Source organism: Miniopterus schreibersii, assembly GCF_964146895.1.
Source record: "Miniopterus schreibersii genome assembly, chromosome: 2".
In the NCBI taxonomy this organism is placed as follows: domain Eukaryota; kingdom Metazoa; phylum Chordata; class Mammalia; order Chiroptera; family Miniopteridae; genus Miniopterus; species Miniopterus schreibersii.
In genome coordinates, this window is record NC_138102.1 from 146,860,034 (window position 1) to 146,880,664 (window position 20,631).

General features: G+C 40.6%; 1 protein-coding gene across 4 annotated transcripts in view; it reads right to left on the reverse strand.

Annotated features, from left to right (window-relative positions):
- Positions 1-347: 347 nt before the first annotated feature.
- Positions 348-20,631, reverse strand: part of TMEM117 (transmembrane protein 117) — a 390,862-nt gene continuing 370,578 nt past the window's right edge. For 3 of the 4 annotated variants that reach the window (XM_081129769.1, XM_081129770.1, XM_081129771.1), the window contains 2 exons: positions 13,638-13,767; positions 348-2,068 (listed from right to left, as the gene is read on the reverse strand). In XM_081129769.1, the coding sequence (XP_080985895.1) occupies positions 1,422-2,068; positions 13,638-13,767 (777 nt within the window). In that variant the 3' untranslated portion in view covers positions 348-1,421. The remainder of the gene's footprint in view (positions 2,069-13,637; positions 13,768-20,631) is intronic. The other variant, XM_081129772.1, reaches the window with a different exon arrangement.

Genomic DNA, 20,631 nt, shown 5'->3' on the forward strand with positions numbered 1-20,631 from the left:
AGCTGGCTCTCAAGTGACAGATAAAGGTATAGTTATATTATGCATGCTAAATTCAGCATGCTGCAAGCTTAAATGCAGGTAGATCAAAACAAGAGAGATTTAAAAACTCATAAAGACAAAAAACAATATGTCAGTATGTGACAGGAGAATATTTTTACCTTAAATGTGATCTTCCCCAATCCCCTCAAGGAACATGTTACCACAATTTTGGGGGAAAAATTAAAGGCCAGTTGGGAGTGTTCCATTTCTTAACCTGTCTGGCATGGAGTTTAGAAGAAAAGGGGGGAGGGGCTGTTGTTAAACTAAGATACAACTGAATTATAAGCAAAAAATGACATCACATAATTACTGATATATAATTTTCTTATTTATTAGTGTGAGATGTTTAATTCTTAAATAAAAAAAACAACACGCACACAAAACAAGCCACTAAACAGATTCTTTCATGCATGGTCTTTCCTACCTCACAGGATTCCCCTGCATGAATTTTAGAGGCGTTCCCTTGCTCAGGGTTGGCATATGCTTTTCAATTTTCACTGTCCAGAGCCATATTTACAGAGAGGTGGACAGATGTCGTAGATGGTAGGCTGTGCAACCCTCACCTGATTAAAACTTCAGTTCCTTGGTTTTCTAGGGCTTTGTGTAAATGCCAATAAATTTGAGAGTTAACCCAACTGTGCCTCTTAACCTTTGTTCCCAAAGGTGAAGGGCAGGATTTTTAATCAAGTAGCAATTTATCTTTAATTAGGAAAACATAATTAAGTATTATCATCTAATTGCAATTACTGGTTGGAGAAAGTCACATTTGGCAAGTAGTGACCCATGCTGGATTACCGTTCTCCTATTACCGAATTTAGCCTCTGCATCTGTATTTGGCAGGCAGCCAATAAAAATGCAAAGGTGATCCCCACGCGTCCCTGCAGTCCAGCTCTCAAAGTCACCGGCTCTGCTGCTCTGTAAGAAACCAAGAGGCCCATCTAGGCTACACCTGCTTCCTGCTCAGACATCAAGTATAGATCAAAATAACTGTATATAAAAAAACCCCACATGACGTAGATTAGAGAACTGTTCCACACTTCATTTCTGGTACAGTTAAAAACAGTTTAATGTCTCAAGGCACCACTATGGTTGAACATCAGATACACAGGTAATCAGCTAATCTTCTACTACGCTGTAAAGTCGGTAAATAGCTTGTGCAGTTGTGAAAAGCGATCTCTAGAGGGTTGTTGGATATATAGTAGGCACGTGTATCATAATACAAATAGAAAACAATGAGTCCTAGAAAAAGCATGTTGAGCACCGTTGTGGCATTGTTTGTATTTCTCTACCTAACACTAAGTAAACCTTACATTTACAAAAAGAAAGACTAACTCTTTGAAGTTGCACTCGGGGTTGCTTCTGGGCTGGCTCCGAGTGAGGGACTAGTCCGTAGGCGTGCTTTTAGGGGTGGCTGGAGCAGGGTCAGCTCCCGCCGCGCCGCCAGGCTCGTGCAGGTGCGAGCTCAAGTTCTCCGACGTTAGGTGGGAAGCCTTGAAGACAATCTCGTTGAGGTCAGACCTGATGCAAACCAAAGAAGGGTCATTCAGAGGGTCTTCCACGGAGGCCTGGGTGTTTTCCCGAGTGATTCCCATGTCCTTGCTGTGTTCCGATGGGGATTTTCTTTTCATGCGGGTGTAGGTTTTGTCTTGATTCTCCATGCCTTGCTCATTTTTCAGAAAGCGTCCAAAGAACCAAATGAAGAACCCAAACCACACGAAAGCGATCAAACTTGGCACAAAAGCCATGCACTTGACATCAAGGCTAGCCCCTGTGAACCTGCTGTGTAGGAACATGTCTCCCTCAACATAGGTCTTATTTGTTTGAGGGTTGGTGTGGTTGGACCTCCATTCCCAGGACAGCTTGGTTCTGTTCAAATCCTTTAAACTTTCTGAGTCTTTCACTGTATATATCTTCTGCCCTGGGCCGATATACTGCCCATATTCATGAGGCTTATAAAAGATCTGGTTCTTCCACATATTAAGATCCAAAATCAAGACGAGAAAGATAATTCCATAGTTAAACCATTTACCTGTATTAAAAAAAAAATACTGTGTATCAGCCAAAGACCCATAAAACTGCAATAGGGTTTACTCCAATAAAAAGGAAACAATGGTATAATAGTATAAATCGTTAATGTTTTAGACCTGTTAACAATTCACTTTTTGAGAGCGCTATGCTGCTATTAAGTGAAAATTGGCAAAGGAATTTCCTAAATGGAATCTAGGCATATGAAAACGTAACTGTACATCCCACGGCCAGTAATTTATGGTATCTGCATTAACCAGATTAAGTCTCCTTGTTTTATAGGCTCCATAGCTATATTCAAATGTGGGCCCATGTAGGTTATTCTCTAGAACATTTCAATTAATGTTTAAAAACAAAGTTCTAATGAAATTCTCAGAAAAGTCCAACATATAATTCAACATCTCTTAGAGTTTTATAATAATGTCTGGGCAAGACATAAATCATTTTGCAGTGCAAGCTCAGCAGTATATCAATTGAATTCACATTGCTGTTTGCAGGTGACCTGTTGATTAAACCATTAGTGGATGTGATTCAGATCAATAATCCTTGAGCATTCACTTCAAGACCAAAAATAATTGAATCAAATCCTCATCAAATAGAATACATTTGTCAGACATATAAATATAACCAAACCTAATGAGCTGTTTCAGAAGACAGGATTTAGAGAGATCGTAACTACTATGATGTTGTGGTAGTATTTTAAAATTTTATATAAATAAGATATTCTTAAGAGTTATATTATCTAGTGCTATCTTCACATCTACACATGGAAAATGTGAAAAAAAAAAGTGAAGGAATAATACATTCCATTACAATTTTTATTATAATCATTTATTCCAAGTTTTACAGCATCAAGCTTTTCACAATAGAATAGCAATACCCACCTCATAGATTTGCTGTAGCAAATTAGGTGACATATGTAGCAGGTTCGAGAAGCTTTAGTTATAATTATGGTATGTATCATGTCAAAATTATTTTATTTTGTATTTGAAGATAGCAGGATTGAATATTATTAAGTTACTGCTTCACATGATTATAGAACTCTTGGGACAGAAGAGAGATAAGATCTTGGGCAAACTTACTAAACCAAGAATGATAAAAATATATTTTGCAATATGTACTCTCACAGAAGATATAGCTACATAAAAAGAAAACTTTGTGAAGGGTTTAGGAAAGTATTTTATCATCAGCATTACATTTTCAAGTTCTGATTATAGGCGAGGTTGAAGGGTTTTAATCCTGTCTCTGTTTAAATTCTCTAAACCCCAATTTCTTTGCATGCAGAAAATAATAGTACTTATTAAAGCTGTTAGCATTTTTCATGAGATTATTAAATGCTAAGCACAGTGCCTGGCATAATAGGTATTCAGTAATTGTGACTATTATGATCATCAAGGCCTTGCCTAAGCCGTAATAATGTCTTCATTTGCATGGGAAAGTACAACTTTTTCTCTATGAAGAGAGTTTATGTAAACTGCACGAAGGGATGCTGTAACTCTGCCTGTTTTGAAATTATTCAGCTACATGGGGTTTATAATATTTATAGTGGAAGCTCTTGCCCGAATGATTTATTTTGCACACCTAAACTAGAAAGTAAGTTGGAACACTGGAAATGTTTCAAGATATGTTAAGACATTTATAACATCTGGCACTGTGACGTTTACACCACTCCTGCCCTCCTGGATCTTCAGAACTAAAACTGATCCTCACTCAGAATCAACCAGAAAACAAATCAAGAAAGCTAAAGCCAGGAAAATGCCACCAAGTACAAATGTGAGCATCATTACCGCACGTTTACTAAGCTCATAATAGACCCTGTGTAGGACACCTTAGGAAATGCTGAAAACATACGTTTCTGCCTTCCAGGGAGGAACCCATCATCTTGTTGGGGAAACAGGACAGAGACCGCAACAGATAAATAAAAATAAGAGGCCACATCTGAGAGATGCCCAATGAGTGATCAAACCATAAATGCTGAAGATGTTGAGAAAATGAAATAAATACTGAGGGCTAACTTCTGTAGAAAGGATTTTGAAGGCAGTAGTAATTCATGTGGTCCTTGAAAGAAAAGTAGGCCAGAGAGCAGTTCAGAAAATTTTGCATTTCTTTTAGTTTGTTTTTATTATGCCACAGACAGAACAGCATACGGAAGAAGATCAGGTGATGCGGCAAAAGGAGGCGCGGAGGAGAGAGGAGACAAAGAATGAAGACTGTTTCTAGAAAGGAAAGGCAGGAGATGCTTGAGCGACAGGTGAAGTGAAAAAGGTCAGAGATTTTCCACCCAGCGCTCAGGAGGCACCAGCGTGTAGCTCCCAGGCCAGAGAGCAAGCGGAGAGAGCGCTGCCAGCGGGTGCTCCTGGGCTGGGCTTTTACTTACTCCCCTGCTGCGCACTTCATGTTGCACGGCCAGGCTGAACAGTGAGGGCAGGGCCTTGAACCTGGACGGACCGTCACCTTCTTCATTGACAAAGGGCCCTTGGAGAGACTCTGTTCCCTCTCTAGGTTATTTTGATAAACTCATGAGCAGGGTGATCCTCCATCAAGGGGTCCCTGTTTCTATGGTGACAGGAGGTGAGAAACTAAAAATAAGCAGCAGCGCAGGGAGAAGAAAGGGAGGCCCATGGGGCCTGGGGAAGGGTGCCCTTCCGGTGGGGAAACGATGCTCGGTGAACGTGCATAGACAAAGGGAAAACAAAAACATCCAGAGAATAAAAATGGAACTACGTGCACTGATCACACAAAGAAGAAACCCTGAAGATAAAAGGAGCTTTTTTTTCTACCTTAAAATTATTTCTCTGCCATCTAAGATGAATGGTGCTGGGTCAGTTTGACCATTAAAGTTTGACACTAAAGAATCACTGTACGTTATTTCTCATGTGAGCTGGAGTCTGAATATTTAGATGGGATGGAGGGGAAGCACATTAAAAATGCAATGCTTGGCATCAGTTAATGGATATCATCACCCTGCCCTAACACATCTTTACCTATTTGCGAGAGGGAGGACCCTCGTGACAAAAACTGCAGGCTGGAAATCAGCAGATGGAGATTTCATTCTAACACTGAACCCGAATAATACAGCCTTGGGTAACCTGTTTAGCCCCTCCTGACCTCAATAATTTTATTTTCAAATTGAGGACACTGAACTACATGCCTTCCAGTTCTATGATTTTTTCTTCTTCCCCCAAATCCTTCTACTTACTAGCTCTGTGAATTCATTTTTTTATGCTGTGAAATGGGGAATAATTCCAGTGTAACTGCAACAAAGGATTATTGTGAAGATAAAATGAGAAGTTATATTTGAAGTTCTCTGAAATATATTGTTTGCCAAAAATGTAGGGTAGTATTATTTTACAATTTCTTTACTCCTTCAATCCAGTGACTATAGGATCCTGGTGACAGAGTAGAAGGAGGGAAGAGTATGTGAGGGTTTGTTACAAAGATCTATCTTAAAGGTGGTCAGTTTGGATAAAACAGAAAGAATTACTGTGCACTGACATTATTGGGTAGATACCACCAGACCAGTTATCTAAGGGGACCCAGTGTGTAGCTATATGGAAATACGCTTTATGAGTCAGCATATTTAACATGCTAAAACTCTGCAGTAATTAGTAATTTTTCTACAGGTTGCTGTAGTATGGCTCCTGAGAAAAGATCTTGTATATATACAAATATTGAGGCTAAAGGACACGAGACAGTACCTCCACCCCCAACCCAGCAAAAAGGCCACTGGAGATGAGAAAGTGCAGAGGGCAGAGACGAGACTGAGGCAGAATCCCTACTGACATCATATTCCCTTATTTTATTCTATGACTGTATCATTGTCCTTCCCTACACTGTCATAGCCATTCAGCCAAAACTTAAAGCTGCTGAAAATTTAGAAGAAATGGCTCTTGTTACTTTTTGTTTGTTTCCAGACCACTTGACATAACTTCTGGTCCATTTATCCATTTGTACAGAGAAAGAATGTTCATTTCTCTATCATGCATCCCTACATTTTCCCACACAGGGTTTTGTTACCTTGGTAATGCTTTCTCCTCTTTAAAAAAAAAAAATTCCTTTTGCCCTATGAGATGAGATGTAGCAAACCAGCAGGCAAAACCAGGTGGGACAACTCAACCTTGGTGTTCTCATCTATAAGGTAAGGGGATTGAGCTATATAATGCGATGGTTTCTTCCCAGCCCTGATAGTCTCTTTGATGAGACTGTGAAATAAACATTGCCTAAACAATAATGTTTTATGATGGGCCAGGAAATCTCACCATTAGAGCAAAAAGATGGAATACACCATTTCCAGATGGAGAAAGCTTTCCTTAAAAAAAAAAAAAAAGATTGTATATTCTGAGAAAGACTGCTTACCATAAAAAATACATTTGATTCCCTGAAATAACCCACATGGAAAGGATATAAGGCTCAAAAAGGGAAAGAATAGAAAGTGCGTCTATTTCATTTTCCCAAGAGTGTTGTTGTGAATGTACAATCAACCATAACAAGAGGTTTGGTATTTCAGCATTAATCATATGAGAGATATTGCATTTCCCCCTGTTGTTCCAACGACATAGCATAATGTAAGTCAGCAAGGAGGTAGGGTAAAAATCCATACATTATTTCTATTAATCTCCATGTTGAAATATCTCACTGTCTCCTTTAATGAGAAATCACGGCATGGTGTTGGTAGGATTACCTCCTTCTTGTATTTTGTGCTTTTAATGAATCTTACTGATTGTCAAAAAATGATATTATAATGATAATTTTATCTTTTTACTTTGTGGGAGTCTATAGAATCTTGTGATAGTTGGTTTTAAAAGGATTCTTCATTAAGTATCACTCTCACTTACAATAGGAAATGACAACAATTTGGAGGAAAGTGTTATCTTTTTAACTAACAAAAATGCCTATAAATTGCTGATATTTTCACCATATAACATAACTTTCAGGAATCAAACATGCAATCAAAATATTAAAAAACATCTTTTACTCAGTAGTTTCTAGTTAGCATTGTGCTTGGGTTGTGCTGTGGGCACCTCTCCACCAGGTGGATGCCTCCACTGGGCCAGATTCTGGCCTCCAGAGCAAATCCATGACATAGTCATGCTCCACAAAGCCATTTAGGATCCAGCATGGGATAGCAAGAAATCCTGGCCTTGAAGATGAGTTTGGGATAATTAAAGAAATAACAGTTTTCTGTAACAGGCTTCTTGGCCATATTCAACATCCTCATTCCAGACAAGAGCAGTGAAAACAGGGCTCACTGAGTGAGCATCTCTGTAAGTCCCTCCCTAGGAAATTTATGAATATCTAGAAACCACACTAAGTGCTTGGGCCACAAGGAGACCATTTAGTAACTTGAAGATATTTACTAAATAATTTATGAATTAATAAGAGTTATCTGAGTTAGTAAAGTATCTTCTTAAGACTTAAAAGCAAATGAATACAGCTTCTCAGAGTGCCTCTCTTGTCTTTTCACTGTTGCTTCTTAAGTGAGAGACTATTCCTTTAGGACATAATCCAAGACGACAAAGAGAGGCAGACACTTGTGATGATAAAAGAGAAAGAAGAGGCCATTGCACTGAAGATTTTTGAGATTGGGAACTATGTCATGTTCATTTTTGTATTTCCTAGATCGTAGCTTGGGTTTAGACACATATTAACTCAGAAAATGTGTTAACAAAAATACAATGAGTAAAGTTCCATCCTTCTAATCAAATACATATGTCACAATGATCTGGCAAATGCCGGGACATTGCTAAAATCTAATATAATCTGGAAAACCGAGAAAAATAAAATATTCATGTATCAAAGATTGATTAATTACATCAATTTCTTCCTCTGAGTGTGAAGACAGTTTCCAAGGAGCATGTGAGTTTTATAACGAAAATCCTTATTTAGGCATAAATGAGGACAGGACACCTCAGTATGGGCGGGGCGGACCAGCTCAGGGGCAGCAAGGACTCACAGGCTATGGGAATCACAGCCTGGAAGAAGATGAGTTTTGGACAAATAAAATGAATTGCTGCTTTAGGTAGAGGTAAACATTGTTAATTCTTAGAGCTGTATAAATGTGTTGATAATGGAAATTGCTTCAGGAAAGGTTTAGAAAAAATTCACAACTGAGAGAATAGCAAGAGGTCCTTGTGTTCTCTGGATAAGTTCATGATCTTGGGGGACCGTCATGGTGAACAGAACACATCACATTTCCCTATAACAAGTCCCTCGCTAATTTTGTCAGACAGAATATTCTGCCTGATTGACCACTGGCCTGCCCTCCCTAGCACTTCCCATGATCTGACTGACACAGGAGAGCTCTTTAAAAAACAATCTCTGGGAACTCATTTGCCACAAATCTCGCACCTTTGGAAATAAAACGAAGGGGTTTTATTCATTATTTCCCACACTCTCGCTATTGTACAGCACCTGTGCCCTCACGCTGTGCAGGGAGCTGGAGTGGAGCACAGACACCACAGAGGCCTGTTTACTTCCACATTTTCCATTTTTGCCAAAAGGGTTCCTGTGGGCACCATCGTGCCAACAGTGTGAATGCTCTCCTCGCAGAGGCACAGGCCTTCCTTCTGGCCTTTCCCCCAGCCCCCTCCTAATTTACTCAGATGATGGCCACCAATGGGACACTTCCTTTGTCTGGCTGGGATGACAGATGGCAGAGCTTCCACCGGGATTGGCATTAATAGGACTCAGAGGAGCTTCCGAGATTGAATTGAGAGGCCATTCCTCTCCCGCCTCCAGGGACTGAGTACATTGCATTTTGAATCTATCTCTGCACTCACCTTATAGGTAAAAGGAAAGAGGGCAGAGGAGAGAATTATACAGCTGCATTTAGCATTTACTTTGGCTTGTGCTAAAAGCACCAATGTGATCTAATCACTAACCATTTATCCCCTTTGTTACCGAAGTCAAAATTCCCAGGAAAAAAATTTTCGCACACCCTTAGATAGGGATGATATACACACTGCAGCAAACCATCTGTCAAGGGGGATCCAGAGGAGCTAAACAGATGCAACAACTCAAGTTATTTCTGACATACATAAAGAAAACTAGCTTGGAATCAGTATTAAAAAAATACTCAAATCCTGAGGCTTTGAAAATGTCAATGGGAATCCACCAGTGTCAGAAAACCCTCTCCATCCAGAGCATTTCACTGGGAGAGTTTTTTCCATTCTCAGCATCCTCCTTGAGCACTCAGAGCAGTAACAGTAGAGCACTCAGAATACTGGATAAATAGATTCTTTCTTGGCTGCCTAATGTGTTGTTGTTTTTTTAAATTAAATAAAAGACACAAACTCTGAATGGATAAATGGAAAAACTTTAGCTAAAGACAGTGAGGGTCTGAGTGCTTGCTACAGGGCAGTGTTTTAAGTGCCTTGTACATGTTAATTAATTTAATTCTCACAGCAACCAAAGGGTAAGTACCAGTACTGTCTCAATTTGACAGATGAGAAAACTAAGTCTCTAAGAGATTAAGGAGCCTGACAAGGGCCATGCCACCTGCCAGTAGCAGAGCTGGAGTCTATGCACCAAACTTCTACATTTCATTGCCTCAGCAGGCGCCGAATGCCTTTTGAGGATCACAGAACAGTGATGGCTGAGGCCAGGATAGAGCCATTCTTGACTGTTAGAGAGCCCTAGCAGTCCTTGTCCAGCCACTTCTAGTGCAGAACAAGCACAGCAGAGAAAGCAAGACACAGAGCCATGTGGGGTCCATAGGGTCCTTTCCTACCCTGGCTCCAGTTTCTTCTGTGGTCCCCAGACCTTTCCCATCATGGTCTGCTGTGGGGCCTCCTCTACTGGCCCCAGCCCTAAAATTCCAGCTCCTGGAAGGCCGCTCCCATGTGCCTTTCTCACTGGCCACCCCATTGCTATTGAACTTGCATTCTGACCCTTGGCGTTTGTTTCAAGAGTTGCAGATATAGAGCAATTAAAGCTAAGATGACGAAACGTATCCATTAACCTTTCTGGAGTGCCCACATGTCTACTTTTGTCGCAACACCCTCAGCTTTGGCTCCAAAATCATCTGAGGCCCTGAGGAATAGATAGTGCTGTTGGTGCCCATCCTGGACTTCAGTGGCACGCAGACTGCCTGCCTTGTGAACCTGCGCAGCCTGGCCTGCCAGACCAGCAACTTCTCAGGTGTCGGGGCGGAGGAGGAAGACCTGGGAGGCCTGGGCCTGGGACCCGGAGTCATGGAATCAGCCTGTCCAGAGAGGCCCCAGTCATTTCCATTCACTCCTGTAATGTCAGCACTATAGCAGCTTTTCTTTGTAAATAAAGCCTGAACATTAAAAAAAAAAAAAGCTGAGATGAGAGGAATGCTGACTATAGAAAACGTCAGCAGCAGTGTTCCTCAAAGTGTGGCCCCTGGAAAGCTGCGTGAGCGTCCCTGGTGGTGCCTGGGGGAATGGCCGACTCCAGGCTCCACCGCGCACTTCAGGCATCCGGCTCTGGGTGTGCGGCTGCCAGATGTTTTTATTTTTAAAAGTTCTCCAGGTGATTCTCATACACACTGAAGTTTGATAACCATTGATGGATATAGAGGATTTTATGCTTAACCATCCCAGTGGTGATACAGCATTTGCTTATCAAGAAAAGTATCGCCATCTCCATACAAAAGGAAGCAGCACTTGGAGAAGCTGATCAAGTTGGCATCTGCAGTGCACTTGGAAATTCCTGGGCTACTAACTATGAAGCCTATTAAAATACAACACAGAACACTGTGTTTTGGAAATTTAACTTAGGTTTGCCCAGAAACACTCATTTTCCAAAGTCAGATAGGGTAAAAGGCCTTTCACGGGAGCTTAGGTGGAACTCCAGAGAGGCCTCAGCAGCCTCTCAGCCAATCAGTGGAACAAAGACAGTAACAACAGAAACAAAGGGGAGAGGTTATGACTCTCTTAGCTGCCAAATCTATCACCGTTTTCCTATAAAATGTCATCATGGGTGGATCTGGGAAGACACAGGATCATCTTATCACAGATTGAATTTAAATTGTTTTTGGTGAATCCCTTCACCGCCAAGCCCACAGGTATGCTATTTTATTTTTAATTTAAACTGCAGAATCCTCAAAAGCCTCCCAGCAGGTCCAGACATGCTTGGCCTGACTCAGGGAGAGGGTCTGACCTCAACTGTGGCTTCTCAATCAGACGGAGAAGTTCCCAAAGATCAACATCATCCAGGGAAGCTTTTCAAATGTCCCATTCCCTGGCTTTTGCCCAGACCCCCTGGGTGGGAACCGTTCGGAATGGGGCTCGAAAATCTGTATATTTATAAAGTTCCCCAGGTAATATAATCAGCATAATTTGGCAAACACAGCACAAAAGCCTTAATTACAACATATCTCCACCTCCTGGCAGACTTATTAACATGCAGTCTCCATTAAGTTTTTACAAAGTAATACTTTGGTGGGACACAGGTTTAAGTTCAAAGGTATACAGAAGTCTCCACCTCGAAGTGAATGACTGAAACTTCAGGAGGCCCCCTATACACACGGTCCCCTCCCAAGGCCTTCAGTATAATTCTCAGTTGTACTTTTGCATTCATGTTTTTATTTATTTATTTATTTTTTAATCCTCACATGAGGATACTTTTTCCATTGCTTTTCAGAGACAGAGGGGGAGAGGAAGGGAAGAAGGGAAGAAGGGACGGGGAGGGGGAGGGAGGGGGAGGGAGGGAGGGAGGGAGAGAGAGAGAGAAACAGAAACATCAATGTGTCTCACATCACACAAGCCCCGACTGGGCAGGGATAAAGCCTGCAACAGAGGTATGTGCCCTTGACTGGAATCGAACCCTGGACCTTTCAGTCCACAGGCGGACACTCTAACCATTGGGCGAAAGCAACTAGGGCTGTATTCATGTTTTTAAACAGAACATTCCAAATTGTGTAAGCTTTGAGTGCCACAAAACTTGAACCTGCCCCTGTCTATAAATGACAGCATATCTGACAAAGCCATGCAAAATAGTCCCGAATTCAATACTTTTAACAGCTTGATTTTTTTCCCCCAATCAATGGTTTCTCTGAATCTGCCCCCCTACTTTTAAACCTGATACTTGGCACTCCAGCAACATAATTTTGACAGGGATTCTGATATTCAGTCAGAGGCAATATTAGTGCCATGATGGCCTGGGACAAGAGCTGATAGCGAGAACAGATGGTCCCGGCAAAAGTCCACCCAAAGGGATAAGATGGTGCCATGTGTGCGATGGCTATTTTAGGAGTCGGGAGGGTAGCATGCTGCAGAGATTAAGCGGGGACTCTGAAACCACACTATGTGACCTGAACTCAAACTGATTGATTTACCCGGTGAATTTAATAGATGGGTCTCATTCATTCTGAATAGGAAAAGCAACCTGCTGCATCTTCCCTATTCATGAGCTCATGCTCCAATTTAGGAAGGTCGCCTCATGCTCAAAGCAAAACACAGCCTTCAAGTTGAGAAGCAAAGGTCTTTCGCAGGGCTCAGATGTTCACATTTCCTGTGTTCAGACTATTTTTATCAGCAGAACAGACGGCACTGGAAGCACAGATTTCCTCAGCAGTTTTTACTATAGCAGGTGTGGGATCCTCGGCCATTGTCCTTAAAAGGAGCTCACATTGGCGACCTGCATTTGAACAGCTTGGAAACTAATGCCATCCTTCATCTGATCACTCAGCTGTCTGCTTCTTCATATATATATATAAAAGAGAGGTATAAAAGGTAACCCTAGGAAGCCTTTTTTTAGATGGGAATGACTGAGAGATCATGAAAGAATATTATAATAAATCATACTGGAGGTGTTCAAACACAGGACACATCTGAAAATGCAATAATCTGAGGAGCCACAAGAGAATCACTCGGGATAAACATGAGCTCTGCCACAGAAGGAGGCTCATGCTCAATCAAATGAGACATGGCCAACTCCCTGAAGGCAAATAGTCTGATCGGAGCTCCAGGGTACCATTGTTTTGATCTCAGCCGTAAATGAAGAACAAAGCAGAGAATTCAAGTTGAAAAAATTTACTGAGCCGTATGTTGTGAAAAGGAAACCCACCAATGAACAAAACCAAGGTGGGGTGGTATAGGGAATATGGCTAATTCTAGACTACTGGTGGTACAGAATTAGCTAACTCTCCACATCAAAGATATGCCCTCCCCCTCGGATAATCCTGTGCTATAGCACTAGGTCTGACAGCAGAACTGGCTGCCCAAATGGAGGCTACATTTCCCTCTCTCCTGGACCCTAAGTGGGGCTATAAAATATGAGTGGAGCTGGCATGTTTCTTTTCCAGGCCAAGGTGGTTAAGAAACAGGTGAGCCTTCTTAATCACTTTCCCCATTCCCTTCATTCCCAACTGCCTGCTGGATGCTGGCACTGAATTTGTTAAAGCCGCCAACAGTGTAAGTCCCAGAGTGACAGCCTGGAGCCCCAGTGGACCTGGGACCACCTGCAACCACCCTGCACTGTTTGGTGATTAAGAAATAAAATTATATTTATGTATGCCTATAAAATGTTACCATTTGCTGTTTTTTATTGCAGCAGCCAGCACTGCTCTGAATAGGAGACAAATCTTGTTCAAGGTTATAACATACCTGTTATGTGAATGCGATATTCCTCCTTGAAGATCTTCTGGAAGAAAGGAATCTTGAACTGCATGTGAGGTGTATGCAACCCGGGGAGATTTACATCGACATCTCCCATGAAATGTGGGAATTCCCAGTCCTATCAGAGAAAATCAACATAAAAAACATATTTGTGATTTGTTTTGTACCTAAGCAGCGAAACACCCCAAAATCGACTTTTTGTAAGCACTTATTTTAAAATCATTTCGATGCAGCCAGCTGTTGGATGTATTGGTTTCATTCCGTGATGGTTATTTTATGTACATTAGGTAGGGGCATACATTCAGAATCAACATTAAGTCATAACTTACATCCTCAGCTTTTCTCTGTAATGTGGTAATAAGGAACCAGTACGGAATGGATTTGCATCTATATATGTTTATCTTTTTCTTCTGGAGAACTGATTTTAAGTTTTTATAGGAAGGAAGCAAGCCATATTTTATAAATATGGGGTAATTCTGTTTCACTACTTTAAAAATATAGAAACCCAATAATAGCATGTTTTATGGAAGAAGATACAGTAAAAAGAATCTGATTCACTTAACCAAATTCTTCAATTTCCACTGAGGGACTTTTATTAATCATCTCTGCCAGCAACTATACGAGATGGAAAAAGGCCAAAGACTCCTGTCCTGCTCTCTTCCAGGTTAGCATCAATTGTTGAACCAAACAATGAAGGGCTTGACATGTGAGCATAAGAGACAGTGAGTTAATTCCCAAATTGTCCTTAGTTATTTCCTTGTTGTGAAGGCAAAACCAGGTGGATGACCTTCCCTTCCACAAGAAGTGGAAGGGGTGCAAATCAGGGTATTTTCAGGTGTCTCGCCTGCTCTTGGTTTTTGGATAGAGGCATCAAATTAAAGCTCATAACTAGCATGTGAAGAAAGAATGCACCAAATATAAAGAAACATTTGAGGTGAATCCATAGGCATTAGTACCGATAATTTCACTTTTAATAATGAAATAACCATTAAATTATCAGTTCTGTAGTTAGTGAATGTTTTTAAAGAACTTGAATATGAAAAAAATAATGAACAAAATACTAATTTAAAATTTCAATCCATTATCTCATTATTAAAAAGTTAAAAGTTTCTGCCCGGCTGGAGTGGCTCAGTGGTTGAGCACTGACCTAAGATCCAGGAGATCGCAGTTCGATTCCCGGTCAGGGCACATGCCTGAGCTGTGGGTCTGATCCCCAGTAGGGGGCGCACAGGGGGCAGCCAATCAATGACTCTCATCATTGATGTTTCTCTCTCTCTTTCTCCCTCTGAAATCAATAAAGACATTAAAAAAAAAAAGTTAAAAATTTCCAAGACTTCTATATATGCAGCTAATAGAGGTGCAATAATAATAAACTGCCTGAACATGTTGGGCATGTCCATTCCACTCTCTTTGCCGTGAATCCTGACTAAAGGAAATCAGGCCTTGGAGAAAGAATACATGAGTGGTGGTAAACAGGAAAGCTTTCAATGACTATTAATTTCTTGATCTACGGGTCACTTCAAGCAGCTAATAAGTATACAAGAAGAAAAATAAAATGGTGCAGCAGCATCCCTTTCTATTGGTATGTATGCAAATATCTTGTTGGAATCACCTCTCCTTGTTTTTCAGACATTAGCAGCAAAGAGGCATGTAATTTGGGAAATTCAGAAAACCCAAAGCGTTGGAGCTAAATGAATTTGAACATTTGGATCTAAAATATTAGTAGAAAATGGGTTGGTAATAAAACTTGTGGACTATTGCATTTTATTAAAATGCATCTGATACTACCTTGTTCTTGCTATGTTACTGCAAAGAGAATTCAAATTGAATTTGGCCTTTTGATAACTATAACTGACATCTCCCATGAAAAATTATGCTTGGTAAATAAAGAGATTGATAACCAGAGTATCTTTCACTAGCTCTGGATAAATAACACAAAGCATTATCAGGAGGACAATTCTCTTTTTTAATTCTTGGTTTAAGAAAGATGACAATTCTTGGCAGTAATTGGGCAAATGTACTTAGTGCACCTTCTTTTTGGAAAGACATTCTTGGACTGTTCTCACTTAGCTTTTCATTCCATGAAACTCAGGCTTTTATTGGGTATGAAATTGGTTTTAGTTTGAAAGTAATCTCTAGAGATTTCTTATAGACGGGAATCAAAACTTCATTCACCAAAAGATGGTTCTTCAATTATTTCCAACCTGTACTTGGAGACAGAAAGATGAGTTAAAGAAATGGAGATTAAAGAGAAGAGAAATTCTTGCTGTTTATCTAGATAGTGGCATTACCTTTTTTTTTTTTAAGGGATCAGGGCAGAGAATTTGGGCAAAAGTGTAAGAGAAGTAGCTGGTGCCATTTCATTTAAGAAATTTATAAAAGGATTAATAAAAAAGAGACGATACATAAATTCATAAATTTTCTTAGATTTGCCCCAATTACATTATTTTTTAGAATCACCACATTTTGTTTTTCAACTCTTTTCCTTAGTCTGCTCTCTGCCTCCACTCTCTCCCTGTTACTCTGGCTTTTGTACTTCAGTTTCCACTCTGCGTATTCTCCACACTCATCATTGAATCGGTGTAGATCTGGCCTTACCCGACAGAGTGGAATGTTAGTAATAATAACTGCTACCATCTGCAGGAGGTCTTGGGCTCATCTTAATGGAGGATGGGTCTCTGAGGCTGGTTATGACCCAGGTATTTATGTGAAGGAGGGCGGACAGTGTTTGAAATCTCCCTCAGTTTCAGGCTCTGCATCTGTAAGTTAGGGTTAGATATCCCACTCGCACAGGCCTCCCGGGAGGCTGAGAGAAAGCGTGGGCAGCACAGAGCGCCTTGCTGGAGACCGAGGAAGAGGCACGGAAACGGCCAATACGCGCGCTGGTTTCCCAGCCGGATTCCAAGGTCAGGCCTATGCCGAGAGTGAGGCAGAGGGACCCATGGGTCTGCTTTCAGGATGACACAGGAGGTTGCTTGAAGGTCCCGGTGGAAAGGATGGCGGCATCTTTCCTTCCTGCCTCACCCACGGCACAGCACTGGCCGCCCGAGGCCTCTGGCCGGGCCTTGGTCCCATCGGAGTTGTCCCAGAGGCACAGGGGAGGCCGTAAGGAAGGGTGCCTTCTCTCAGAGAGACACGGGAGGTGGCCCCATGGGGAGGAGGGCCCAACGGGAGAAAACTGGTTTCTGGTGCAATATGGGTCACACTGTGGCGACCTCCAGAAATCACTGCGGGGACTTTAATGGTCGGGAGGGAGGCACCGCTGCTATGTACACAGTAGCCAGCAAGCTAGCAACATGTGAAGCGAAAGGCTCAGGAAATCTGGATATTTGGGTATAAATTATTGACCACTTGCAATGCTCTAGCATCGTCCTAGACAATGTATGTATATTTATACTTATATACAAAATGATCCTGAAAGCTTGCTATTAACCCATTTTACAGATAAGACAGTTTACCTCAGAGAGGTTAAGTTGTCACAATGTGGCAAAGCCCAGCCTGAAGGATACATACTTTCTGCTAGTCCATGCTCTTTAACCGTGAAGAGTGACTGCACTTCCTGTGTTTTAGTTGGAACTGAAGTTATTTTTACCTGCTATACCTGGTTCTAGTGGAGAATGCTGATGGCAGTCATGCCTGCTTGTCTCTCACCGAGAGCCAGTTCTAGGGACTTTAAACTACTTTCCTCCCCACCCCACCCCAAGGGGGCTCTCATTTTTATCTGATCCTACCTTGAACAAGATTAACTGTAATTCTTTCTCCACTAAGCAACTGTCCCAGAAATAGCTGGCCTCTTATCCAACTGATGAGGGAAATTTGACTAACGGGTGATTGATAGCAAATACTGAGATTCTCTTGGTAGCATAACTATGGATGTACAGCCAGTTTCCTACACAAATTGCATATAAGTGTTATAGAGCCCTGGCTTTCTTTCCTTCCACATAAATGTGAAATATGTATTTTGAACACAAGATGAAAATGCTGAATTAAGAGAATGACGAGGCAAGATGTGATTGTGTATTACAATATATTCATTTATTTCGTTCTTCAAGAAATGTTACCAGTATTTAGTAATTCAGAGCTTCATTACTACTTTCTGATATTAAGCCTAACAATAACTGCAGAGATCTGACACAACTGTGGTTCAGTGATGGAAAAATTTAGGCCTACTGTACCACACATGCCATTCCAGCCAGTTCTCATCAGTTCATGGTGATGAACAGACTTACAACTTTGTATCTCACTTCATCTATGAGAAACCATCCATTTCCATTCAGATGGGCATATTTCCCATGTAAAAATAAATGAGCAGTGTCATGGCATATATCTAATCTTATTTTTTATTACTATGGTTTACCATGCCTATAGCAATAAAAATCACATTTGAACACTGATGTCCAAATTAGAATTGGATGTGTAATTTGTACTGATATGTCCAAACGTGATTCTGTCCAAATGTAGCCCTATTATTTATGAACCACATTTGGATAGAATTTCAGGACAATGTTAAGTATACAGGCAAGATGGTCTCAGGATATACTGGATTCATCATTTCCCCACGTTTTCTCGTTGAGAGGCATGCCTTAGGGCAGAAAAAGAGAACTTGGTACTATGCAGAGGAGCTCAAGCTTGAAACCAACACTGTTTTGAATTCCCCAACTGGCATTCAATTCCCCAAAGCAAGTGAAGAGACCTCATTTCTATTCAGAGAACTGTGAGAGGGTAAAAATGTAACAACACTGATTACTCTGTCCTGTAAAACTAAAGCCATTGTATCAGAACACAAGTTTTATTTTGGGGGTCAAGGATTGGCCACCTGGTTTTGAGGAAATTATGAGCTAGGTTAAATTAGATTTTACTGAAAAGTACTGATCACCATTCAGAGGAGAACTGATAATAGATTCTTAAATGTTAGTAAAAAAATACCCAACATTTTTCAGTGTAATACTTTGTATATCCACAATTTAAAGGCATTGGATTATTAAGCTTTAAATGATTTCAAAAGCCTCTTTACAGATGTATTTCTCTGTTATTCTCTATTCCTCCTGAATTTAGATCCATGAATATCAGAACATCATTCCACCAAAAATTTCCCCAGTTTATAAAGTGTCCTTAGCTTTTCTATGCTTAGCAGTGTCCTAGCAACAGGATTTTAGACGACAGTGAACAAGGGTGGCCTGAAGAATTATACTCTTGCTTTGGGTGATATTTTTCTTTCTTATTAAGAATCTCAAGTGCCTGATATCTTTCAGCAATCCTATGTTTCTTCTAATTGGCAAAGTTGCTGAGGGATCCCTTGGCTGAATAAATCTTGGAAACTTCTACATAGAGTAGATTTTGCTTATATGTTTGCTTATTGTCTGTCTTTCCCATTGCAATGTAAGCTCTTGAGAGCTTACAGATTTTTCTCCTGTTTGTTCACTGCTGTATCCCCCGCACCTGAAATAATGCTCGGCATACAGTAAGAGCTCAAATATTTGTTTAATTAATGAGTGAAGCTCTCTCAAAGTTAAAGATATACAACAACCCCTTTTTCGTTTCATGTAAAAGGAAAGTCAGGATGGATTTAGGTAAACAGAGATAACATAATAAATACTTGTTTCTGTAAATAATATTACACCAACCCGAGACTCTTTATTATGAAAAAAAGTTGTTTATCTTCCCTATAAATTAGGTATATTGGAATCACAGAGTAGCCCAAAGATTAAGCCATTTGCCAAAGATCAGAGAGAAAAGGAGATAGCGGATAATTAGAGAAAGAAAATGGAGGCAAAATGCAAAGATTGTGAAATGAGACAGTTAATGTTTGGGGAATTAGTTAAAATGTGTGTTGGGATGATTCTAGAAACCCTTTTGGTGACCACATAAATGCAAAGGAGCTCACGAGACATGTCCAACCAAGTCAGAGAACAAAGAAAGAGCATGTAAACCAACGTGATTTTAAAAAGGTGGGGAAGTCATTGCCCACAGTGGATGACACCGCACCCAGGCTGTGAAGGCCAAGTGGAACATCAGAGATAGCCCGCAGCAAGTGTGGAGAAACAGCACGAGGGTCATTCTCAGATGTCCTTTGACAAATGCCCTTTCCTTAGATGTTGTTCTCTCATTTTCTCCTAATACTCACTATTGGTTTTTTTTCCTCAAGGGCAAATGAATTCTATAATCTCTTGGAGTTTTCTCTCAGGAGGCATATATGCTATTTAAAAGATTAAAAACCTTTGGGGGGAAATCTTGGCTTTCTGGTTGAAGTAGGCTTTTGTCAGCAAGCAGTAGAGATGGCAGATCACATTTATCACTAAAACAAATCCAAGTCGAAGCGTAAATTTTTACTTAAAATGTTTAAAGAACCTGACTCTGTCATGTGTTTTGTTTATTCTGAGATACCGATGAACTTCCAAAATTGTTGTTGCTCAAACAATCTAATTTATCCTAAAGGCCTATTGTGTAATGCTATTTAATGTAGTTTCTTTATCAGTAATTTTTCGTACTAGCAAAGGCCAATATGAATTTGCCTGGCTAATTCTGAAGCCAACGTTCATCATTGAAATACAATAATGCCTATAAAAAAAAAAAAAGCAAATAAGTCAATCCCAGAGTAGATTTGAAAAGTAAATGCAGTTTGTTACTTTTAAGAGACTTTACCATGAGGCTCTGTCAAGAGAGCAGTGGGTTTCTTAAAACAAGGTTTATTATATTGAGACAGCTTGAGAGCATTATTCCTTCACGCACCGAGGTGGAAGAGCATCTGATAAATGCACGGGCCTCCTTTACAGATGTCCTGCCCCGGCAGACTGATGTGATAAAGAACAAAATAAAAGTCCGTCTTGTAAGAGTTTACAACTAATAGAAATGCATCAGGTGGCATCTGGAATAATGGGAAATCAATACCCCTCACCAGGGCAATCGCATCGCCAGTCCACAAGGAAAGAGTGCTTGACATCTTAGAGGATTCTGTGGGGGCCGGGCAGAGACAAGGAGACAA